This window comes from Lampris incognitus, chromosome 3, assembly GCF_029633865.1.
Source record: "Lampris incognitus isolate fLamInc1 chromosome 3, fLamInc1.hap2, whole genome shotgun sequence".
Classification (NCBI taxonomy): Eukaryota; Metazoa; Chordata; class Actinopteri; order Lampriformes; family Lampridae; genus Lampris; species Lampris incognitus.
The window spans coordinates 10,737,087-10,764,194 of NC_079213.1; the positions used below are offsets into that span (position 1 = coordinate 10,737,087).

Consider the following 27,108-nt stretch of genomic DNA (forward strand, 5'->3'; position numbering starts at 1 on the left):
GTTCGTGCATGGACGAGGCCAGACTATCCAGTCTCACTTTGCTGTGTGTTGAGTGGGACATAAATATCAACGAAGGCAAAGTGGTTGGCAGGTTTGCTACCATGACAGAGAGGAGGAGGACGTTTTACAAAGGGACCGTGATAAGTACAAAGTTCGTTAACCTGTTCAGATTATTTTGTTCTATGGAGGATGATGGAATACACAAATAGACTGCAGTAAACTACAGCAGGCTGAGCAGGGATGACATTTGGTGAGTGAAACATCCACATTTATTCTTTATTAAATTGAATTTTGGTTGTGAAATCAGCTCGAATGTTAAGATTAATCTGTTGTTTAACTCCATGCTTACCGCATCAAGGCACTTGTCTGTGTCACTGCCTGTGGCGTTGTAGAGTGTCTACTTTGCATTCACTCGTGTAACTTGTATGTTGTCGACACGAAACCATTTATCATGGAGCTATCAATCACCGAAGGGTGTGCGTGCACATCCTTCGGTGTGTGAGAACTTGTGTGTGGAGTGCAGGGAAGCGCTTATAGCAGCTAGTTTAACAAAGTGGCCCGTGTGAAATTACACGGTGATTTGTTGACAGCCCATTTCCATCGATTTACCCTTGGGGTGGGAACGGGTGGGCCATGGGTAATGGAACAGCTCTCTCCCTCTAATCACACACACACACACACACACACACACACACACACACACACACACACACACACAAATAAATACACCAAAAAAACCCATATTACAGAAGCACAATTAGCGAAGCTTACCTGCATCTAAACATGTTACACAGCGACTTGTGTGCTGAAATGTGAAAGGGGCAACAGTTACCGTTGCACCATAGGGTCATTTGGGGGCAGTGCTGACATCATCAACAGAATCGCACCTCTGTGTGTTTTCTGTGTGAGTGTGTGTTGGAATGAGTAGGACTGGCCAACTTTGTATGCAACAGTAAAACAAATCGCTCAGAGGAAAGTAGCACCATGGTAAAATACTTTCCCAACACACACACACACACACTTTCATTATGCTCACCACTGTTCAGAGCGCCTTACACTGTTATTGTTGCCCACGTAAGTGCATTTGCTTGTGGATTCAGAGGGAAAAAATGAAAATGCTGTTTCACATGATTATCTGAGCTGCAGCAGCCAGGCAGCTGACAGCTAATGCTGGGCTAGACACTTCCATAGCATGGTGTCAAACTTAAAGAGAGAGACAGAGCGCGAGAGAGAGCGGGGGGGGGGTAAGAGACTTAAACTGCATAAGCAATTAACAGAGAGAAATGAAGAATATGGGGAGAGAGAGAGAGAGCGAGAGAAACACCACTGTGTGAGGGGTATGGGGGGGAAGGGGTGTATGAAAGTAGGCCTTATCAAAGAGGAGTGCGTGAGGGGAGTGCCTGTGGAAGCTTGATTTGATTGGGGGGGGCAGACGGAGGAAAGGGGCGGGACTGTGTGTCCAAGCATCTCATTGGACGCCTGCTCCACCAAATGCTGATGAGTGCAGAGATGGAGCAGGAGAGAAAAAACGTGCACAAACACGCGCTGAAGAACAAACACACACAAATGCAAAATACTTAGATACACAGACACGCAAAAACACACACGCACACTCACGCAAACAACATCCTCGGGTGTTTTGTAGAAGCAGCAGTTTTTGGAGAAATGTCAGATAAATTGCTTCCCAAACCCCTCATCATCAACACACACACACACACACATACACACACACACACACACACACGAGTGCTGTGATGCTGTAGTGTTGCCAAGGTGGTGTGCAGACCTGATAGAATGGTGTTGTACTGCAGCTGTCAGAGTCGGCCTGCCCCTTGATTTATTAATCTAATTAAAAAAAAAAAAATTAGTAGAGCTTGCTTCCTTCGAAGACCCGGGAAGTACGCATGTGCAAGTGTGTGCGAGTCCTACCGTGCCGACGAGTGTGTGTATTTACACAGACTTGCATATCAATTTCCTTTCTGTGACTACGCTCTACTTTGAGTCCATAGAGATACACATATACGACACGCGAGGATGAGGGGGGTCCGGATGAAGGGGGTCCGCTCACCATTTCTAAGTATATAAATACACCCACATAGGCACAGAGCCTTAATGGATACAGCGACTTAATCCTGCATAATTAATACTGCTTTATTCATGCAAATGACATGGGCAGAGAGGAACAGAGGCTGGGCCATGTGACACTGGAGATGGCGGAGAGGCTCGGTCAGTGGAGGAAGCGGGGAAAAGGCTACACGACCGCCGTCTAATAACCTGCAGAAAAGTCAACACATGCACGCAAACGGATGCAACTTCAAACGCCTCGGCGTGATCATTATTCCATTGTCAAATTCCGCTGCACTTGCGATCAGTATGCCGGCACACGCAGCAAATCCCTGGTATATGTAAATGGATCCGGCGATGATGGGATTTAAGTGTTGTTAAATATACACACATGGGAGTTTCTCTGATTAAACAACTTCTGTCGACTTGAATGTAGATGGCTACACACATGCACACACATATGTGCAAACCTTAAAATGTACATATTGCACACAACAGCACAACATCCATGCACTGCAGCATGCCCGTCTCTTCCTTTTATGTTTATTGATGCAAAACGCAAAAAATGTCAAATTCCAAGAGCCATTTAATATTTCAATTGCCCTGGCTGTGAGGACATAAAATAAATAAAATAAAGAGACTAGCTGTGTGTTCTGGTGAAATTATTTGTTTTACTTTGCTGTGGATTGCAGATATATAGAGGAGCATATGGCTGGAGTAGGGCTTAGTGCAGTGGCAGGGGGCAGAGTGCCGTGCTATGGATCAACGATTTTACCGGCCTGATTTATGACCAGCTGTGACCCTTAGATTCACTCTAATTACTGCCAGGTCAAGTCCAGTCACACGGTAATAGTAAATCCACATCCCTGGACTGACTACTTAGTTGTGGCTCATAAAAAAAGAAAGAAAGAAAGAAAGAAAATCCGAAAAAAAAAACTACGCCAGACTTTTTAAAAAACTGCTTCAGGGATATAATTGCTTATCTTGGACTCCATATGGTCGATTTACGATTCTGATATCTCATCATGACCCAAATTTTAAGACGTGTTTACTCCGACATCAATTTTTGTCTTTAAATCAATCACACAAACAAAAACAAAAAAAGATCCTTTGGGGCATCCGAGTAGCATAGCGGTCTATTCCGTTGCCTAACAACACGGGGATCACCGGTTCGAATCCCCATGTTACATCCGGCTTGGTTGGGCGTCCCTACAGACACAACTGGCTATGTTTGCGGGTGGGAAGCTGGATGTGGGTATGTGTCCTGGTCTCTGTACTAGCACCTCCTCTGGTCGGTTGGGGGCGCATGTTCGGGGGGAGGGAGAACTGGGGGGAATAGAATGATCCTCCCACGCGCTACGTCCCCCTGGCAAAACTCCTCACTGTCAGGTGAAAAGAAGCAGCTGGTGACTCCACATGTATCGGAGGAGGCATGTGATAGTCTGCAGCCCCCCCCCCCCCCCAGATCGGCAGAGAGGGTGGAGCAGCGACCGGGATGGCTCGGAAAAAGGGGAAAAAAGATCACTGATGTGGTCAATTTATTAGCCGATCTGCTGAGGTGGACTAAGTGATATCGTGTGGGTTAATCTAGAAACCTTGGTGGAGAATCACTTCGGCGAAAAGAAAAGCTCACACGCTTAGGTAAAACATGTAATCCAGAATGTACATGCTAACGCAGATGGGCACACCTTCTCTCACTTAGACCCTCTCCCACTGCTGTCAAAGTGTTTCCCACCCACACACACTGACATCTCCAGCCACTTCCTCATGTTAAGTGGCACCTAGATGGAGCAGTTTAACCAGCACCTTTTCCAAGTCACACACCGTTCTTCCTCTTGTGTACTCGTGTGCGTTAATGTCCAGGCAACATTCTGCAGGTGAAAGACGGCGAGGTGTGTTTGATTTAAGATGCAGAGCATGCCTCATGCATCATTCCCCCAATCCAAGATTCATAGGTCTAATTTGCTGTGCAGGCGTTTCGGGCCAGGGTGACCTGGCCTGCCCTGCAGGGTACTTATCTATTAGGCACACACAACTGGTGCAACAGTTGAACTAGGGGTGTGCCTGCACAGCAAACAAACGAGCAAACAAACATACATAATTAGGTGTCAGGGTACCATGGCAGTCTATTCCGTTGCATACCAACACGGGGATCGCTGGTTCAAATTCCTGTGTTACCGCTGGCTTGGTCGGGTGTCCCTACAGACACAATTGGCCGTGTCTGCGGGCGGGAAGCCGGATGTGGGTATGTGTCCTGGTCGCTGCACTAGCGCCTCCTCTAGTCGGTCGGGCGCCTGTTCAGGGGGGAGGGGGAACTGGGGGAAATAGCGTGATCCTCCCACGCGCTACGTCCCCCCTGGCGAAACCCCTCACTGTCAGGTGAAAAGAAGCGGCTGGCGACTCCACATGTATCAGAGGAGGCATGTGGTAGTCTGCAGCCCTGCTCGGACTGGCAGAGGCGGCAGAGCAGTGACCAGGATGGCTCAGAAGAGTGGGCTAATTGGCAAGGTACAACTGGGGAGAAACAGGGGTAAAAAACGTAAATTTAAAAAAATAAATAATAGAGAAATAGGCTGCCATATTGCAAGACCAGGAGCTCAGACTTTAAAGCCATGTCCTCTGGGTTCAAGTGACCAAACGCCGACATTATACCTACTGCTCAACAAAAAGGACACGCAACCAGGACATTCTGCTATCAAACACACGCGGACTCCAACTTGCTGTTGGCTCGAAGACAACTCGAAAATAAATAAATAAATAAAATCAAACGGGTGCAAGAGAGGGTAAAAAGTGTCGAGTGCGGCAGCCCAGTTTGTGGTGAAAGGAGAGCCAAAGCGCTGATCCAAAAAAACAGCCAAACCACTGAGTGTGTCTGATCCCGGCCAACCTCTGGGTCTTTATCTCTCTATTCCTCTGTTGGTTTTGCCTCCCCTTGTTCGGTAATTTGTTTATGCACCATTATGGCTGCAGCTGTTTGTAAATCATATATAATTACAAAGTGAATGCCCAGCACAAAATGAGAGAGTGATTAGGCTTAAAAAGGAGAAAAGGGAAGGGCGGGGACTGAGAGATGAAGGGAGACAGATAGAGATAGAGGAGGAGGAGGTGGTGTGAGAGAGGGATTGGGGGAGAAAGCAAAAAAAAAATGTTTAGGGGTTGATTATGATTACATTTGATTACAGCGTGGCACATGGTGCACGAGCCGAGACGAGGGGAAAAAATTGGAAAGCCAATGAAAACAGTGAGTGACTCATGTGCCCTTTGGGTGTGTGTCCCAAGGCTGTACTGAATTTTATTAAGCTCTTTATGAAAACCATTAAACCTGAGAGGAGCAAATAATCAAAACATGACAGTAGCACAGCCCAGAAGAAGAGCCGTGTCTGGTTGTGGAAAACATTCCCATTTCCTGGTTGAAGAACGACGGAATTAGGAGACAAAGCAGACACTCTGTCTCATTTCGGATACTTCCATTAGTACACGTCCATGTAGTACACCGTGTACACTCTGCACTTACTTGCGTAGTGCGTGAATTTCGACAGGGTAGTGTTGTCTCAAGTCGAACATGGCCATTGTGCACTTATCGGATGCTGCCGCTGCTTCTTTGTCTTCTTTTTCTTCATCTTTGCGAATTGCAACTGGGAGGAGCATTATCGCCAACATTTGACCGCAATTAAAAAATTTTTTTTATTACTCTATTAATCCCCATGGGGAAATTCTTCCTCTGCATTTAACCCATCCTAGCTGTGTAGCTAGGGGCAGTGGGCAGCCGCCATGCATCGCCCGGGGACCAACTCCAGTTCATATTGCCATGCCTTGGTCAGGGGCAAAAACAGGAGTATCAACCCTAACAAGCATGTTTTTTTGCTGGTGGGGGAAACCGCAGCACCGGGAGAAAACCCACCGCAGACACAGGGAAAACATGCAAACTCCACACACAAAGGATCTGGGATGACCCCCTTCCCAAGGTTGGACAACCCTGGGGTTCCAACCTAGGACCTTCTTGCCGCGTGGTGACAAGAGGAGAGGCGATGATTAGTGAGCAGCAGTATGCTTTCATGCCACAAAAGAGAAGGAAAGAAAGAGACTGTCATTGTAAGCAGGCATAAAATGAAATTCATCCTCTGTATTTAACCCATCCTATTGTATATGAGCAGTGGGCAGCTGCAGCACCCGGGGACTAACTCCAGTTCTTCTTTCCATTGCTTTGGTCAGGGGCACAAGCAGGAGTATTAACCCCAACATGCGTGTCTTTTGATGATGGGAAGAAACTGGAGCATTTGGAGGAAACCCATGCAGACATGGGGAGAACATGCAAACTCCATACAGAGCACTACAGGTGCGATATTTGCTTTAAGAATGTTGATTGAGAAGTTTAGAGAAGGCCAGAAGGAGCTACATTGTGTCTGTGGATTTAGAGAAAGCATATAACAAGGTGCTGAGAGAGGAGGTGTGGTATTTATAAGAGGGAGTCTGGAGTTGCAGAGAAGTATGTAGGAGTGGTACAGCATATGTATGAGGGAAGTGTGACAGTAATGAAGTGTGCAGTTGGAATGAGGAATGGGTTCAAGGTCGAGGTGGGATTACATCAAGGATCGGCTCTGAGCCCTTTTTTGTTTGCAATGGTGATGGACAGGTTGACAGACGAGATCAGGCAGGAGTCTCCATGGACTATGATGTTTGTGGATGACATTGTGATCTGTAGTGAGAGTAGGGAGCAGGTTGATGAGAGCCCGGACAGGTGGAGGTATGAGCTGGAGAGAAGAGGAATGAAAGTCAGTAAGAGCAAGACGGAATACATTTGCGTGAATGAGAGGGAGGACAGTGGAATGATGAAGATGCAAGGATTAGCGGTAGCGAAGGTGGATGACTTTAAATACTTGGGGTCAACTGTTCAAAGTAACAGGGAGTGCGGAAGAGAAGTGAAGAAGAGAGTGCAGGCAGGCAGGGTAGAGTGGGTGGAGAAGAATGTCTGGAGTGATTTGTGACAGAAGGGTACCAGCAAGAGTTAAATGGAAGGTTTACAAGATGGTAGTGAGAACAGCTATGTTGTATGGTTTGGAGACGGTGGCACTGATGAAAAGACAGGAGGCGGAACTGGAGGTGGCAGAGTTGAAGATGCTAAGATTTTTGTTAGGAGAGACGAAGAAGGACAGGATTAGGAAAGGGTACAGCTCAGGTTGGACGGTTTGGAAACAAAGCAAGAGAGGCATGACTGAGATGGTTTGGACGTGAGGGGGAGAGATGCTGGGTATATTGGGGGAAGGATGCTGAATATGGAGCTGCCAGAGAAAAGGAAAAGAGGAAGGCCAAAGAGGAGGTTTATGGATGCAGTGAGGGCGGACATGCAGGTTTGCTGGTGTGACAGAGGAAGATGCAGAGGACAGGAAGAAATGGAAACGGATGATCTGCTGTGGCGACCCCTAACGGGAGCAGCCGAAAGTAGTAGTACTAGCAGTAGTCATATATGCCAGTGGTTAAGGGGTAAATAAATTATATAATGAAAAAAAAACCCGTTGAGCAGTTCAGACAACAATTTATGCATATTGAGTTTTTAAGGCTTTGAGGTTAGCTGTTGCAATTGCTATGGTGAATGCTGTACTATACAAATGTAAATTGTACATGTGTTTCTTTTTTCACTAACAATTGCAACCGGGTGGAGCATTATCGCCAGTATTGGACCATGATTGTCACTCGGGGCGCAATTTCCACATCGTGTTAAACTGGCAGCACACAAGCAAGTAAAAGCACATTTCTTTTTAATAAAATTGAATTTAAGTCAAGTGAGCAAGCAAGCATGATACTTCATATTTTAGTGGGTGACAATTGTGTTCAAATAGTGTGAAGATGATGAAGAAGAAGAAGACGCAGCAGCATCTGATAAGTGCACAATGGCTGTGTTCGATTTGTGACAACACTACCCTGTCAAATTTCACACACTACGCAAGTAAGTATATAGTGTACACAGTGTACTACACAGAAGTATACTAACGGAAGCATCTGAAATGAGACAGTGTCAATATGCATAAATTGTATAATTGTCTGAACTGCTGAACCTTTTTTTTTGCATTATATAATTTATTAACCCCTTAACCCTCGGCATATATGTCTATTGATGTTAATATTGGTCAGTTTTGCAAAAAAAAAATCAATGAAGAGAAAAAGGGAAAAAAAGTTGGAAACACAAAAAAAAACCCAAAACAACAACTGCAGCTTCCTTGCCGCCATTTTCACAAGTTTGAAAATAGGTTAGTGCCCCCCCTCCCTCCCTTCTGCTACGTAGCCAAGATGGCGACCATTGAAGGTGAGAAGTGTCCAGCGTTTCACACTCAACTTTTTTGCTGTTATGCGTGCACCATCTGGGTACTCATGGTGCACCGCATGTTGCCAAAACTGTCAGTGTGAACGTACTTAAGCACTCAAAACAACAAGTGTAAGTACACAAGAACGTGAATTGAGACACAGCCAGAGACTGTTTTCTGAAATGAACATCCAGCAAGGGGCAATCAAGTGGCTGGCAATTTCTCTGCTCAGCTTGGGACTCTGAATCGTCATTGAAAGAGGAAATAGATGCAGTATCTGGAGGGAAAAAATGGGATTTAGCGCACACACATACACACACGCGCGCACACATACACGCACGCACGTACAAAGCCCTTGTAAATCAGCTATCCCCATCATCTCAGATCCATTGTTTGGTGTATGACCCGGCTTATCTTTTTACCAGGTCTGTCTGGTCATGTGGAGGGGTCCATCACCCCGTGTCTGGGGTGGCGCATCGCCAACGGGCAGAGACTTGTGCCTGCGCTCACCAGTAAGCCTGTCATGTTAAATATGCATGAGGATTGGACAGACTTTATCCGCCAGGATAGAGAGTCGGCTGTGTTCGAGCACATACAAGTGATGCTTCAAAGGCAAAAAGGCCGCACTGCCAAACAACACAATCCGCAAGACAGACAGACAGACAGACAGACAAACAGACAGACAGACAGACAGACAGACAGAAAAGGCGGTATGTGTACTGTCCTGGGAAACACTTGCCCATTCTACGAGGACACAAATGCTTCGACACGCAGATTTAAGGTGCACATGCACACGTAGAGACACGATCAAGCATGCACACGTGCACAAACACAAACCAGTTCACTGTCAATAAATAACCCTTCTGTGGTCGGTCAACAAAGAACAATGCGATCGAAACCGTGTGAGGCCTCACACATGGCACACAGAGATATCTGTAAACTATTGGACGTCAAAGGAAACACAACGTGTGATGGTGACAGCTGCAGAACGGTGAGGTGGCTTAATAGGGAGACCTACACTCTTCCCCGTGTTATGTTTGCCCAAGAACGTCAGCGTGTGGAGGGAGGCACCTGTGAAAAACAAAACTGTTCTCCAGCTTGACTAATGGTGCTCTATGCCTGCAGAGGAGCAATATGGATTAGGTTTCGCACCACACTGTCTCTGCCTTTTTCTTCCTCTCTCCCATTCTACCTTTCCTAGCAATTTGGAGCCTTTTTAGACACAAAACACACACACACACACACACACACACACACACACACACACACACACACACACACACACCATAGCTGTAATTGGAAAAGCCATCGCCGAAAAATCTAAACAGCGATGGCATCTGTGACTCTTAATTTGGATCATTTTCACCCAGCTCCTCCTCTCCCTTCCACTCGTCAAGCCTCATGGAGTGAAGCTAATTCCCCGTTTTGATTGGGATGAGTCCAAAATAGACCACGAATCCCACCCGTGGTCTGTTTTTGGGGAGGGGTGGTTTAAGCTGGGCCGCATTCCTGAAGAGAACCCCCCATATGGGAATCTGAGTGGCTCACCACTGTGAAAAGCGTCTTTCAGCCATTCTCCTGAGGCCCGGGACTTGACATTAGCCCAAATCAGGTGCACTGGGAGACAGCGGGATACACACGAGGACGCTTGTTTCCACAGGAAAATCAAAAGCACTGCAGCAGACAGGTGAGCTGACCTTTCAGGAGCTGAGCTGCGTATCTGATTTAATAATGAATGCCTTAGCGGGGGAAAAGGGCAGCACTCCAACCTCCAAATATTGCAACTGCTGCAGTGCAGTCCTGTGGTGGCGGGGCGGTGAGGAAGGTTACAAACGGCAGTGCCACTGCTCTTGTTTATGGGATCTGTTGCTTTCTTTTTTATTGATGAAGACGAGAGGCGCAGAGAAGGATAATCATACATGGGCCGTAACTTATGGACACTTCTGGTGCAGGACCTTTAACAAGGACACAGTATCATAGAAGTGAAGCACAACTGCTTTGGAGTTTGTTGTAAATAGAACAATACAGGATCATTGTCTAAAGTTTGTAATTGGAAGTACGCTTAGTATTGACAGCACAATTTCTTTTCAGTAGCTAACTACATATTACCTACATCATATCCACATTGGATGCTTAACATTAAGACTGAATAATATTTGCTTTTGGACTGGTTCCACAGATTTAAAGTTAGCTTGTCTGTATCATGTCTTTAGCTAACCAAAAACCCAGAAGAGAAAACTGAAATCAGAAACCCTTAAAAAATATTATCAAAAGACTGCTTTGTTTGAGAAGGTGATAGAGCGCATCTTACTTGATGGTGTTTCTGTGAAATCCTATCTCGAATGATACCGCATGGGCAATACCAAGTGATAGAATACGAAGGAGTGACTATGACATAATAGTGGCGGGGATTCAGAAAAATATATTTCACTAATTTTCTTACCAATGAGGATGATAATGTTACTTGGAAAAAAAGAGAAATCTTTCATGTCTTACAACAGCACAAAAAGAGGGATATAGATGAATGAATGGGGCGTCCACGTGGCATAGCGGTCTATTCCGTTGCCTACCAACACGGGGGATTGCTGGATCAAATCCCGGTGTTATCACCAGCTTGGTTGGGTGTCCCTACAGACACAATTGGCCGTGTCTGTGGGTGGGAAGCCGGATGTGGGTAAGTGTCCTGGTTGCTGCACTAGTGCCTCCTCTGGTTGGTCTGGGCGTCTGTTCGGGGACTGGGGGAAATAGCGTGATTCTCCTACACGCTACGTCCCCCTGGCGAAACTCCTCACTATCAGGTGAAAAGAAGCGGCTGGCAACTCCACATGTATCAGAGGAGGCATGTGGTAGTCTGTAGCTCTCCACGGATCAGAAGAGGGGGTGGAGCAACAACTGGGGCGGCTCGCAAGAGTGGGGTAATTGGCCAAGTACAACTGGGGGAGAAAAGAAAAGAAAGAAGAAAGAAAGAAAAAAAAAAAAGGGGGGGGGTAAAAAAAAAAGATAAACACGTGAGTTGGTTAATTAGAAGCGGCAGCACGATGACCCAGTGGTTAGCACTGTTGTCTCACAGCTAGAAGGTCCTGGGTTCGAACCCCGGGGCTGTCCAACCTTGGGGGTCATCCCAGGTCGTCGTCCTCTGTGTGGAGTTTGCATGTTTTCCCCGTGTCTGCGTAGGTTTCCTCTGGGTGCTCCGGTTTCCTCCCACCATCAAAAAGACATGCATGTTAAGGTCAATACTCCTGGTCTGTGCCGCTGAGCAAGGCAATGGAAAGAAGAACTGGAGTTGGTTCCCGGGCGCTGCAGCTGCCCACTGCTGCTATACAATTGGATGGTTTAAATGCAGAGAACAAATTTCACTGTGACCAAACAACTGTACAATGACAAAAATAAAGTGGCTTTCGTTCATTTTAGAAGCAAGGTTCATGAGGTGTTTCACATCAAAAAACGATAACCATCCAAAGGCACAGAAGACAAACTAAAAAAAAACCTGAAAAATATCGGAGGTCTCTAGAAACTGCAAGATGCTAAAAATGTTTCAGTGTCCAGGAGCAACAACAGTTGGTGGTGCGTGGAAGCACCAACCAGAATGCACCCTCCCCCTTACTTTTTTGTCAAGCTCTGCTGTGCACAGAGCAGCCCTTCAGTCTTTGCCATAGAGCACAATTAGAAAATCCTCTCACTCAAATCAATATGGAATACTAACGCTCGTGTCCTCTTATTGAAATCAATACTAGCGAATGCCAACACCCAACACTATCAGGGGAACTGCATCACGCTTCAGAATACAAAGAAAAGAAAAGAAACATACTGGAGGCAGGAGGGATGGTGCTGGGGGTGTCGTGAGGGCACTGTGGAAAGACCGCACTGGTTGAACATCCTTTGGTCTGGACAATGAGACGAAGAACAGACTACCACGAAGGCCGAGGAGGTATGGAAAAGTCATAAGGGCTACGATATTGAAGGCAAAAACAAGACGGCAAGAGAGAAAAGTTACCATGGAAAACAACCAAACATCTACAGCAATCTAAAGAGAAGTCTGGAGAAAGACATCAGAGGTCCACAAATGCCTAGAAGAGCCTCAGCAAAAACAAGCAGTCAAAATAGGCAAAACAATAACAAACTGGGAGGAAAAAAGGGGTTTTCCTGGGGCATTCAAATTCAAAACAGCATATTTTCCCCTGATTTGCAGTCTTGCCAGAGACGGAGAGAATAACTTCCTGCTCGCCGTGCTCAATCGGCGGCCAGGTCCAGCGTCATTAGTTGAGGAACAGCTGCTGTGTGTAAAAGGTAGAAGTGTGAATAATGTGGACGGAGTGGCACCTGGTTGGGGGGGAACCACTCAACTCATAATGACTCTGTACGGCTGCCAGAAAAACAAGCACTAGACAGGATGTACCGCTGACTGTGCTGCAGCTGAAGCTTGTGTCTGTGTATTTGTGTGTTGTTCGGAACCTCATCTATCAATCCAGCCTGGTGGAGGGAGAAGACAATGTTGGGAGTCGAAGCCAGGAGAGCCCACTGGCCTGGTGAGGGAATCATGTATGGATCCAGACCTTGTTTGGCATGAGTGAACAGCCACAAAGATCGGTTGGGGCTAGCATATTAACGTGCAAACTCCTGCTCGCCTTGTTCGCTCCGTCTCTAGAAAGCTACAGCGTATGCCCGATTCAAAAGAGCCCAAGATCTAGGTCCAAACTATTCTCTTATCTGGCCCCAAAAGGGTGGCATGACATCCCATCCTCCATCACAGCCACAGATTCACTTGCCTCATTCAATGAAGGCCTAAAAACATTCCTTTTCAAAGCCTTCCTTAATCTGTAGATTGCCACTAAGCATGACTGTTATACTACTTTGTGCCTTTGTCCAGGTAAATTGTAATTTGAATCCCCTACTACTATTATTTGTATCTCCTTTGGTGATCAACCTGTTGCATACTTAAGACTAATTGCTTTTGAAATAACATGCACCTTTGGCTATGATATGATTACTATTTAGTGCTATAAGATGCTAATTGCTCCTGCTTTGAGTCACTTTGGATAAAAGCATTTACTAAATGAGAGTGTGCAAAATTTAAATGCAGCATGTTTTGGCTAACATGCCCTGTTACAAGACACCCACATGTCATGCAAGACATCATCCACCCATCTATCCATTATCCAAGCCGCTTATCCCTACCGGAGTTGCAGGATGCTGGAGCCTATCCCAGCAGTCATTGGGCGGCAGGCGGGGAGACACCCTGGACAAGCCGCCAGGCCATCACACCCATGGACAATTTAATATGGCCGATTCACCTGACCTGCATGTCTTTGGACTGTGGGAGGAAAGCGGAGCACCCGGAGGAAACCCACGCAGACACGGGCAGAACATGCAAACTCCACACAGAGGACAACCTGAGATGACCCCTAAGGTTGGATAACCCCGGGGTTTGAACCCAGGACCTTCTTGCTGTGAGGCGACCGCGCTAACCACTGCGCCACCGTGCCACCCTCTCCACCGTGCCACCCCTATCTATCAACATATATCCAAAAAAAAAAAAAGAAGAAAAAGAAAAACAGAAATGCAAGACATCAATACATGATGAATCTGTGTGCACCTATGCACCTGCCTACAAGACACTGGCAAGGTGTCGATGCCTATGGCCTTAGAGGAAAATGAAAACTCAAGTATAACTTTTTGGTTTAAATGTGCCAACAGCTGGCGCTGTGTCTGACATTTGGGTTCATACTAACTATTGTAATGGTTACACATCCCCAAAAATCCACTGAATGCATTTGTCATTAGAGTATATTTAGCAGAGCCCCAGTATGTCAGTGGCACTGCCCTGAGCTGTGCACAGTACGCTGTCACTTCCTTCCCCCCTGTGCCTAGAATGACCTGTCTTTTATGGTATCCAAGGTCACACAGATCTGTGCAGATCCCCCTCTGACAGTAATTACATATAGCCTCGGGAGACAAAGAAAAGATGGAGGAGACAGAGGGGAAAGAGGAGGAAGAGAAGATGTTTGTGTGTGTGTGTGGGGGGGGGGTGCGAGAGAGAGAGACGAACTGACAGAAGGACAGATAAAAAGGCCCTCAAGATAAACTGAGAATCGAAACACAGCGACTGCAAACTTTCCTGCTGACAAGGAAACCGCTTTCAATATGAAACTAATCTGAGGTGTAGTTTATGAACGCAGAAAGACGTCTATAAGGGCAAAACACACTTCAGAGTAATTAAATGTGAATAATTAAAAGCCATGGAGAAAAAAAGTGTACAGCAGAGCTAGAGAGCCCCTGAGAATAAAATATTACAGAACTATGCACTTCTCCCCACACTGAAAAAGTATCATTTCGAATATAATGACTGAGATAACAACATAGCAGGACTGTGTGTGTGTGTGTGTGTGGGGGGGGGGCTACAGGCAATTTTTGGCTAAAACATGTGAGCTGCTTGCACAACACGTGCCTCGGCAATATGTATTTTCAAAGCCCACCATCAAGAGGCAGGTGGAGGGGTAAATGGTTTGTGCCAAGCATTTATCTACAATAATTTGTTTACTGTTCTTTTCAGCGCTGCCCGAGTAAAGGTCTTCACATCTACCATGCTGCCAAATGAAACACATTAGGATTTGGTTAGGGTAATTTGGTTCCAGTTTTGGTGCCAGCAAATGCTTTCCTGTTTTTGGCTGGACAGCAACAGCAGGGCCAGGCCTACAGATGCAGTTTGTCCGTGAGTGAGTGACGGAGTTTTGTCATTGGTCAGATGGCCGAGTTGGAGTGTCCCCACTGGCTGTTGCTCTTTCAAAATGAATCGGCGTGAATCTTTTTATTTTTTTCTGGACCCCCCCCCCCATTTTCTCCCCAATTGTACTTGGCCAATTACCTCACTCTTCTGAGCCCTCCCCTCTGCCAATCCGGGGAGGGCTGCGGACTACCACATGCCTCCTCCGATACCCGTGGAGTCGCTAGCCGCTTCTTTTCACCTGACAGTGAGGAGTTTCACCAGGGGGACGTAGCGCATGGGAGGATCACGCTATTCCTCCCAGTTCCTCCTCCAACGGGTACCCCGACCGACCAGATGAGGCACTAGTGCAGCGACCAGGACACATACCCACATCCAGCTTCCCACCGGCAGACATGGCAAATTGTGTCTGTAGGGACGCCTGACCAAGCCAGAGGTAACACGGGGATTTGAACCGGCGATCCCCGTGTTGGTAAGCAACGGAATAGACCGTCACGCTACCTGGACACCCCGACATACTAGGTTTTAACCTTGTCTTGTTGAGGTCAAAGAAGTGCGTTTTGAACACACTCTTACTTCCATCTATGCTTTTACAAACGCCAATGGATGCACTAACTGGCAATGGCTCATTTGAAATTTCTTCAGCAGTGTAGGCAACAATCTCGTTTTTGTTCCATGGCTTTTCCAAAATACATCGCAATATATATTTGAGCAGAAAAATTGTAATTTATAGATTCAACAGCTAATTAGGCATGACTCGACTGGTGAAAAACAAAAGATAAAATGGGAGAACATAATAATCATCACATTTATATAGTGCTTTCCTAGACACCCAAAGCGCTTCACATTGAAGGGGGGTAACTCACTTCAACCACCACCAATGTGTAGCACCTATCTGGGTGATGCATGGCAGCCATTTTGTGCCAGAACGCTCACCACACATCAGCTTGAGGTGGAGAGGCAGGAATCATTGTGCCAATTACATGGGAGGATGATTAGGTGGCCAGATGGAGAAAGCCAGGTAGGGAATTTTGCCATGACACTGGGGACCCCCTACTCTTTACAATAAGTGCCATGGGATCTTTAATGACCACAGTGAGTCAGGACCTTGGTTGAACATCTCATCTGAAGGACGGCAACTCCTACAGCAGTGTCGCCGTCACTGCACTGGGATTTAAAAAAACATTTTAATTTTTTTTATTAGGACCAGAGGGAAGACTGCCCCTTACTGGCCCACCAACACCATTTCCAGTGCAACTCAGTTTTCCCGGGAGGTCTCCCATCCGGGCACTGGACAAGCCCACACCTGCTTAGCTTCCGTTATATGGCAGAGCCAGGGTACATGTTGGTACGGCTGCCGGCAAACAAACATAATGAGATGAGCTTTGTGATCACATCCGATAAGGGAAGAGGAAGTTGCAAAAGTGGCGTCAACAAAGCTCAGTACCACTACATTGTCAAAGTCAAGATGATATACTTTCATTGTGTGTGTGTTTGTAATCAGGCAGGGCCATGGAAAGGCCGAAGAAAAGCCAGTTAGTTTTACTCTCACAGTAACAGCTGCGGTGTGTCTCAAGGTTGGTCAAGGAGTCTTCACTGATCATCTTTTCTCCGAGCTGGCAAATAGAGCACCGGGACTGGCTGCCAAAACCCACTGACCATGACCCCTCATCCAATAAGATTAGCCAATAACATTGCAATAGGAGGACAGGCAGAAATAACAAAGCACAGTGGCTATAAATGTTCAAAGTGGGACAGCGTACTAGGCGGCGTGTGCTTGCAGAATTTTACCGAGGGCTTCAAGCAACTGGAAATGTCAGGGAACATGCAGAATTGACAAGACGCGGCATTTTATGTGGCAGGGGAAAAAATAATAACAATGAGGTTATATGGCATCTGGGCTTTTACAGGTAGACAGAAAACACGTTGTTTTCAAAGTAGCTGGAGCAAAAATAAAAAAAATCTCCCCGAGAAATGATGTATGATGGCAAGGCTGAGAGCAGACGTAAACTGAGACACAAATTGATGCCCCAAGAATTATAACCAATTTGCCCGCTACGTAAAATGTTACGCTGTCATCAAATGCAATCTTCGGAGCATTTATGAAATTCTGCCGCTACTCCCGAGCCTACCCATGTATACAAATTCCTGCTCTTCAGAAATTGAGGGGAAAGGAGCTGCTGGTGGTGGTGTGTGTGTGTGTGCGTGTGCAGGGAGCGGGTCGGGTCGGTGAAGGAACATGTTATAATATTGCAAAGCACTCAGCTCGTATGATTTTAAAGGGCCTAACGCTTTGATGTGCTCTTCAAGGAGCTGGTATGACTTAATGTAGCTTTAAGGGAGCGTCAGTGGGAATGAAAGTGACTGAGAGAGAAGAAAAAGAGCTGGTGGGGGGGGGTAGAAGTTGGTGGGGGGGGGCAGTGTGATAGAGGTGCAGATGAGGGGAGTGAGACAAGAAGTGAGAACCAGTCAGATTTTGCTTCCCTGCTGAAAGTAACAATCTATTTCTGCCCGCCACTTTAAACTGCCGTATAAGTTACTTGGTGGAGGCATGCGGGCCAATTAAAGACCAAAAATAAATCAACAGAAAAACCTCCAAACATCGCTGGATCATCTGAAATTAAGCCGTTAGAAGGGGGGGGGGACTAAATAACTCTCAGCTCTGCTGTCAGAAAGCAATGAGAGAAGCAATCCACATTTTGTGTATAATTTCTTTGAAGGCATCATTTATGCTGCTCCCGGGAGAAAGCGGAGACGGATTTTGTGTCTTGTTGTACACCAGGTCTCTCTCTCCGCTATGTCTAGGGTGATTTGTATGACAAAAGACAGCCATGACCAAAAAATAAATAAATAAATAATACACTCTTTGGTTCATATGTAGTGGCACGGTGGTGCAGTGGTTAGCGCGGTCGCCTCACAGCAAGAAAGTCCTGGGTTCGAGCCCTGGGGTAGTCCAACCTTGGGGAGTGTCCTCTGCGTGGAGTTTGCATGTTCTCCCCGTGTCTGCATGGGTTTCCTCCGGGTGCTCCGGTTTCCTCCCACAGTCCAAAGACATGTAAGTCAGGTTAATCGGCCGTACTAAATTGTCCCTAGGTATGAATGTGTGTGTGTGTGTGTGTGTGTGTGTGTGTGTGTGTGTGTGGGTCCTGTGATGGCCTGTCCAGGGTGTCTCGTCGCCTGCCACCCAATGACTGCTGGGATAGGCTCCAGCAACCATGACAGCTGGATAAGTGATTTGGATAATGGGTGGATGGATAGTTCATATGTACCTTCAGCCGTTCAGGTTTCAACTCTAAATCAATTTTTCATTTAGACATTACAAAAAAGTTTCTTCATCTTTCTTCACGTGCACGTTTCCCCTGTCTGAAGTACTTGCCACCGACTGACTGCATATATGTACGACCACGTGTGGCATGTGGGATTCAGTTCATTTGCAGGGACAGCCAATGTTGATCCGTGATAAAACTTGGCACATCGAGTCAACATCACTCTCCACTTGGGGGAGGAGAAGGACTTGGTGGCCTGAAGGGTGTGTGAGGGCTTTGGATTTAGATTTGAATCTACAGCTTGTAGGGAGCAGGAGGAGATAGCCTCTGAACACGCTCCAATACCTGGAGGTCTCCTGGAATGGCCTGCGCACATGTGTGTGTGTGTGTGTGTGTGTGTGTGTGTGTGTGTGTGTGTGTGTGTGTGTGTGTGTGTGTGTGTGTGTGTGTGTGTGCGTGTGTGTAATTGCATGCAAGTGTACGGAGCAAGTGAGGGAATGGAAGGCAGAGCTTGGAAAAGTGGGCGGGGCCAAACACTACACTTGGAGGTGATTAGATTGTCACGCTGCCGGTGACACCCAGCCTCAAATTGGCTGTTAAGTGGTGGCAAATTAATTAATTATGGCATTAAAGTAACTCGAGAGGCAAGCAAAGCCAATTTCATGGCCTCAGCAAAAGTCGACTCCAAACGACCGCAGCTGAATGTGTTGTGGTGGGAGAGCAGTGGATAGGTAACACACACACACGTCTCTCAATGTTCACAACAACAGACTTACAAAGAGACACGTGCACACACGTCCAATTGCGTAGAAACACAAATGTAGTAGATAAAAGGGTGAATGATCTTCATGTAGGCGTCAAATCTGTTTAAGTGTGTGTGTGTGTACACGTGTTTTTATGTGATATAACAGTAAAAGAACTGACTCAGGAAATCCCAAACACTCCTTCGAGGTTCAGAAAATGCAGTCACACTGATATATTTTCATGCCTGCTATGGAGAGAAACTTCCAACAAATAATTTCAAATTCCAATCAGCGGCTCACGGCAACGCCACTTTCAGATCAACTGCAGGGTCTTCAAGGTCACATACGGAGAGGAAATATGTTTTCCTTCTCCGAAGTTTTTCATTTCATATAGACGCCCTGTTGAAAAAACAGTTCTGTCCAACATGTCAATCACAACCTGCTTAAATTATGCATTTTCAGTGTTCTTTCTTTCTTTCTTTCTTTCTTTTCCTCCCCAATTGTACCTGTCCAATTACCCCACTCTTCCCGGTCGCTGCCCCACCCCCTCTGCCGATCTAGGGGGGGGGGGGCTGAAGACTACCACATACCTCCTCCGGTACATGCGGAGTCGCCAGCCGCTTCTTTTCACCTGACAGTGAGGAGTTTCACAAGGGGGACGTAGCACGTGGGAGGATCACACTATTCCCCCCTGTTCATCCTCTACCCCCGAACAGGTGCCCCACCTGCAGACACGGCCGATTGTCTCTGTAGGGACGCCCGACCAAGCTGGAGGTAACACAGGGATTCAAACCGGCGATTCCTGTGTTGTTAGGCAACAGAATAGATCACTACGCTACCCGGACGCCTTCTCTTCTTTTTTTTATGTACAAACATGTGGGTTTCAGAAGAATGGATCCTGTCGCTGACGTGTATAAACAGATAAGCGCAAGCAATTGTGTATACACACACACACACACAGCTCTTTTTTACCAAAGTAAAAAATGGCCCATTATGTGAATGCATCACCTCACGTATGGGCCGTTAACCAGCACTAAAAATACAGGGAAGGAGGACACACACACACACACACACACACACACACACACACATACACACAGGGACAGCAGGTATTTTTAGTTTTCTCATTCCCCAAACTTTTCCCTCCCTCTCCTACCGGCTGTGACAGGAGGGGTGTGTGACGGGGGGGTGACAGGAGGGGGGGTGACATGATTTATTCCTGCTGTTCGCTCGTAAAAATCAAACCCAGCATCCTTTGTGTTTGCTCTCGTTGTGGGGGTGGGGGGGGCTGCAGCAGAGAGGGACGGGGTGAGTGTCTGTGTGATGGAGATAATTGTCGTTCATAAAGGCGGTCTGGCATGGAGGGGGGGAAAGAGGGCTCGAATGCACTCCCGTGTGTTACCTCTGTGTAGTAATATTTCTATAGGTACTGCTTTGTGTGGCAGTGTTGCCTCGCATGATGGAATGAAATAACCCCAGCGAAAAAATACTAAGCCATCCATGTATTTCATGTAAATATTTTTTTATAAATACATATACAATTTTAAATTTATTATATATATATATATATATATATACACTACCGTTCAAAAGTTTGGGATCACCCAAACAATTTTGTGTTTTCCATGAAAAGTCACACTTATTCACCACCATATGTTGTGAAATGAATAGAAAATAGAGTCAAGACATTGACAAGGTTAGAAATAATGATTTGTATTTGAAATAAGATTTTTTTTACATCAAACTTTGCTTTCGTCAAAGAATCCTCCATCTGCAGCAATTACAGCATTGCAGACCTTTGGCATTCTAGCTGTTAATTTGTTGAGGTAATCTGGAGAAATTGCACCCCACGCTTCCAGAAGCAGCTCCCACAAGTTGGATTGGTTGGATGGGCACTTCTTGCGTACCATACGGTCAAGCTGCTCCCACAACAGCTCAATGGGGTTCAGATCTGGTGACTGCGCTGGCCACTCCATTACCGATAGAATACCAGCTGCCTGCTTCTGCTCTAAATAGTTCTTGCACAATTTGGAGGTGTGTTTAGGGTCATTGTCCTGTTGTAGGATGAAATTGGCTCCAATCAAGCGCTGTCCACTGGGTATGGCATGGCGTTGCAAAATGGAGTGATAGCCTTCCTTATTCAGAATCCCTTTTACCCTGTACAAATCTCCCACCTTACCAGCACCAAAGCAACCCCAGACCATCACATTACCTCCACCATGCTTAACAGATGGCGTCAGGCATTCTTCCAGCATCTTTTCATTTGTTCTGCGTCTCACAAACGTTCTTCTTTGTGATCCAAACACCTCAAACTTGGATTCATCCGTCCACAACACTTTTTTCCAGTCTTCCTCTGTCCAATGTCTGTGTTCTTTTGCCCATCTTAATCTTTTTCTTTTATTGGTCAGTCTCAGATATGGCTTTTTCTTTGCCACTCTGCCCTGAAGCCCAGAATCCCGCAGCCGCCTCTTCACTGTAGATGTTGACACTGGTGTTTTGCGGGTACTATTTAATGAAGATGCCAGTTGGGGATCTGTGAGGCGTCTGTTTCTCAAACTAGAGACTCTAATGTACTTATCTTCTTGCTCAGTTGTGCAACGCGGCCTCCCACTTCTTTTTCTACTCTGGTTAGAGCCTGTTTGTGCTGTCCTCTGAAGGGAGTAGTACACACCGGTGTAGGAAATCTTCAATTTCTTAGCAATTTCTCGCATGGAATAGCCTTCATTTCTAAGAACAAGAATAGACTGTCGAGTTTCAGATGAAAGTTCTCTTTTTCTGGCCATTTTGAGCGTTTAATTGACCCCACAAATGTGATGCTCCAGAAACTCAATCTGCTCAAAGGAAGGTCAGTTTTGTAGCTTCTGTAACGAGCTAAACTGTTTTCGGATGTGTGAACATGATTGCACAAGGGTTTTCTAATCATCAATTAGCCTTCTGAGCCAATGAGCAAACACATTGTACCATTAGATACTGGAGTGATAGTTGCTTGAAATGGGCCTCTATACACCTATGTAGATATTGCACCAAAAACCAGACATTTGCAGCTAGAATAGTCATTTACCACATTAGCAATGTATAGAGTGTATTTCTTTAAAGTTAAGACTAGTTTAAAGTTATCTTCATTGAACAGTACAGTGCTTTTCCTTCAAAAATATGGACATTTCAATGTGATCCCAAACTTTTGAACGGTAGTGTATATATATTTTAATTTCATTATTTAATTTTATTTTGCACAATTTTATACATATTTGCCTATTTCCCTGTTCGCAAGTTGCCCTTTTGGAATGACTACCACTGATATAATTACACGGTTGGGAAGCTTTACTCATTTATGGTGATAATTCATTACCACTAATTGTCACATAATTGTCATTTACATTTGCATTTTCATTTTGTTTTTTTTGTGGAAATCAATTAGCCAATTTCTTGAATATTCTACCTCATCACAACTGTAAACACATGCACAACACACACACACACACACACACACACACACACACACACACACACACACACACACACACACACAGAATAGCAATGTACAATCCTCCTGTACCTGTCTCGACATCCTGGGTGTAGAAGTGCAGGTTGTCGGAGATCTCGGTGACGTAGACTGCTCTGTAGTTGGCCACGCGCTCTTTCTCCTCTGACAGGTGCACCACCTCTTCCACCGGCTTCTCCTCATAGTTCGCCCAGATCTGCAGAACAAACACAAAGACAGACAAGGTCAGTGGACATACAGCGACAACTGACAACAAAATTTTTGTGTCACACTTAAGTTACAGGAAAAGACCTCCGTATATACTTAGAGCATTCCCCATCTTCTTTTATTTTTATCTACCCCTTTCTCGCCCCAATATCACTTGGACCCCACTCTCCCAAGCCGTTCCGGTTTCTGCTCCACCCCCTCTGCTGATCCGGGCAGGGCTGCAGACTACCACATGCCTCCTCCGATACATGTGGAGTCGCCAGTCGCTTCTTTTCACCTGACAGTGAGGAGTTTCACCAAGGGGACGTAGCACGTGGGAGGATCACACTGTTCCCCCCAGTCCCCCCCCCCCAAGCGCATCGACTGACCAGAAGAGGTGCTAGTACAGCGACCAGGACACATACCCACATCCGGGTCCCCACCCGCAGACACAGCCAACTGTGTCTGTAGGGGTGCCCAACCAAGCCGGAGGTAACACCGGGATTCGAGTAGCAATCCCCATGTTGGTAGGCAACGGAATAGACTGCTACGATACCCGGACGCCCAGTCCCCATCTTCTTAATGTGTGGGTGGGATGTTTTGCCATAGTAAGAAAACCAGTCACAGCTTAGTATATTGACATGAGTGCCCAGCAAGTATTTAATATCTTTTAACCAACACTTCAGAGATGAAAAATGCTACCACACAATTTACAAAATTCACACACATCTCCACTTCACATCTAAACTTCACAGTTGTGACCCTCATCATCTTGAGTATAACCTAAATGCCACTAAAACAGAATGTTAAGAGCTTCTGACAATGCTTCACTGACTTGAACGTTGTTCAACTTCACTTCATCCAACTTCACCGAAGTTGTAGTTCTGAATTTTAAATCTTCCAAAAAAAAAAAATGCAATGTAAAAAAAAAAAAATTACATGGTTCTGTAAGTCAACAGAATCCCCAACAGAAAGTGATGGCAGCGTTACATCTCAAACTCGCAACATACAGGCACACACACACGCGCGCGCACACACACACACACACACACACACACACACACACACACACACACACACACACACACACAAATGTGTGTCCGTGAGCAGATCACATCCTCCTCAGTGCTGCATCAAGGTTAGCTCTCTATCATCTCCCTCGCAGTAAACTGAGGGCAGGAGACTCATTAGAGAGGGACGCATATCAAATTGTACGAATACTGCTGTGTGTGTGTGTGTGTTTGCGCATGCAGATTTGTGTTTACATAAGGTGAAAGAGCAGGAAAGAAAGCAAAAGAGAATTTGTGACTGACTACAAAGATTATGAATGTTACCATACAACACGTGTGTGAATGGAACACGTGCACACACATACACACACACACACACACACACACACACACACACACACACACACACACACACACACAAATACACAAAAGCCCCACCAGCTAGTCAGGATGAAAGCGAGTTAATCAACTCCCTGCAGATGAGGTGGTGGGGTGGGAGACGTATAGGGAGGAGAGGAACGGGAGAGAGGATGGGCAGTGAGTCCCAGAGTCAGGACTAACAACACTGCTTCACAGAGGTCTGACTTGTTGTGTAGCCCCAGCACAGCATGTTGCCTTTCACTTCTCTGGGGCTATTTGAAAAGTGTTTGCTTTCAAATGAGTGTGTGTGTGTGTGTGTATGTGAGTGAGTAAATGAGTGAGTGAGTGAGAGAAAGGGAGAGAGTGAGAGCGAGAGAGCGAGAGAGAGTGAAAGAGAGAGAGAGAGGGAGAGGGCGAGAGAGAGTGAAAGAGAGGGAGAGAGAGCAAAAGAGAGAGGAAGGGCAAAAGAGAGGGAGCAAGAGAGGGTGACAGAGCGAAAGAGAAAGAGGGAGAGAGGGCGAAAGAGACCAAAAGAGAAGGAGCGCAAAAGAGAGGGAGAGACAGAGCGAAAGAGAGAAAGAGGGCAAGAGAGAGTGAAAGAGGGAGAGAGAGCAATAGAGAGAGAGGGAGAGAGTGTGAAAGAGAGGGAGCAAGAGAGGGAGAGAGAAAGAGAGAGACAGCGAGAATGGCAGAAAGACACAGTGTATTATTATTATCAGTGTATTGTACAATTAAAAAATAAGACTATTGGTTCTTATTTAATTATTAACCACATGCTACCAACAAGCTAATTAGATTAGCACTTTTAGCATTGTCTGATCCCTCTTCACTTTCCTTTTGGCCGAGCAGTGCTAGCATTGGAGCTAAGCTCATAATATCCTCCTCGCTCCTTTAAATAAAAATAAAAAAAGGCATGCTAACATTAGCCAATTACCTCAGTGAGCTGTTCTGTGGTGAGACACTTAAAGGGATGATTTGACTGCTAGCATGAGTAGAGAACTGCTACAACTGCTAAATGGGATTAAAATGGGCTAAAAAAAACAACTGCACCGGACATGGAATAAATGACAAGCATTGAGCCTTGCTGCTCTGCCTAGCTGCTAACAAAAAGGTGGGGTCACACTACCCAATTACATTCAATTATTCATCCCACAAATGCTAAATGGAGAGAGCGGCGGAGGATGGGTATAAAGGAGAGAAAGGGAGGGGGGAAAAACACAAAAACAAAAACACAGGTAGAGTTCTGGGTGATTGAGGGCGGCCGGGGTTAATGAAGACTGAAAACACGGCCACGCTTCACGAACTTCCACAATCACCTCAGGAATTTTTTCCACCGACAGCGATGGGCAGGTGTGTGCACGAACGCAAACACCACACGTATAAACACACACTGTCAACGTGGGCCCTGGCGCACACGAGCGCACACACAGCCTTTGGGCGAGACATATATGCGACCCACAATGCAGTGGAGGCGACACGGTTGGGCTTTTAATCAAACCTGCGGCCCCCATCAGGTTTGACACAGATTAGCGCGTCACCATTCATTAGCGTGTTAGTCATCACTATTGCGTCTCTGAGGGCGAGGTAGGAGTTTGGCCACCGCGGACACCAGGCACAGCCATCAGGCAGCTTGACCTCTGGCTCACAGCTGGGTATGCCCCTCGGAATGGCAAGGGCACATCACACACACACACACACACACACACACACACACACAACCTCCACCAAAAGCTGCCCATGTGCATACAGCAGTATATGGGGCTATAGGCAAAGTCATAACTGCAGGAAGTGGTGCAAGCATAACTGGCACTAGTTCTCTTGGACACAATGCTCCCCTCTCTCTTCTCTCTCGCGTGAGGCAAGCGCACATGCGCACATGCACACGTGCACACACACACACACACACGGACACACACGTACCACTCACTCACACGCACACAGCGCCCAAGGCTGATAACCTTCTGTGAGCAGCCAACCATCTCTGTTTGTTCCACTTGAGCGCAGGTATGTGACTGGCGCTTCTGCTGCCTCTCTGCCACTGCAGCCACCCACTAGTGCCACCAGGCTGAGGAGGGGAGGGGGGGGGGTGCAGGAGGGCAAAAGATAGTGAGGAAGCAAGGAGCGGAGGAAGAGAAAACATACAGGTTCTTCTGTTGTATGGTGAAAAAGAGAAGATGAGAGGTGGAGGGAGAGAGAGAGAGACAGATGAATGAAGTGAGAGAGCGATGCAGAGACAGAGGGGCAAGTCATTAAGCTTGGGCTGAGAGGACAACAGGCCTTAATAATGGGAGGAACAGCTGGGGGAGGTGGCAGGAGAGGTTCAGGTGACCTTCATGATTTCCTGAATGACAAAATGCCAACACACACACACACATGCGGTAGTTGAAAAGTGAGCCCAATGAGCTAATGTGAAGATAAGGCTACTGCGACAGTAGACTGCGAGCGCGGCTGCGCCCCCTGGAAGACAAATGCCAGGAGAGGCTTTGAAGCACTGGGTGTTTGGAGGGGATTAGGCTTCTTCCCTTTCCCCATTTTCTTTCCACCATGTGGCATTTTCTGCTACTCTACCCTTCCATTCGCAGCGTCCACTCTTCCTTCTCCCCGTCTCGCGGTCCCCTCGCTTTGTCCCGCAGTATCTTCTCTCCTCACTTCCGACAGCGACACTCCATCAAAAGGATTTCTCTGTCAAGCAATTAGGGCCCATTCAGAGGAATTAATTAGCTGTTGTGAACTAGTTCCCTTTGCTCATTTTTAATCCCCTGCCTACCATATGAGGAGTTCGGGGTAGTCCAAGAATTAAATCTACCAGCCACCTTTACTCTTTCATGAGCCAAACGGGTTTCTCGAGTAGATAAAAAAAAACAAAAAAAAACACAAAACACAAAACAATGGCTGCCAAAATGTCTTGGCGACTACGTGAAATCATCAGCCGCGGCCAAAACGTAGCGGCACTTGGC

The 27,108-nt window shown here is 46.4% G+C and overlaps 1 protein-coding gene across 1 annotated transcript in view; it reads right to left on the reverse strand.

Annotated features, from left to right (window-relative positions):
- Window positions 1-27,108, reverse strand: part of snd1 (staphylococcal nuclease and tudor domain containing 1) — a 293,087-nt gene that overhangs the window by 46,944 nt on the left and 219,035 nt on the right. Inside the window, exon 18 of the mRNA XM_056276098.1 lies at window positions 22,650-22,791. Within this exon, the coding sequence (XP_056132073.1) occupies window positions 22,650-22,791 (142 nt within the window). The remainder of the gene's footprint in view (window positions 1-22,649; window positions 22,792-27,108) is intronic.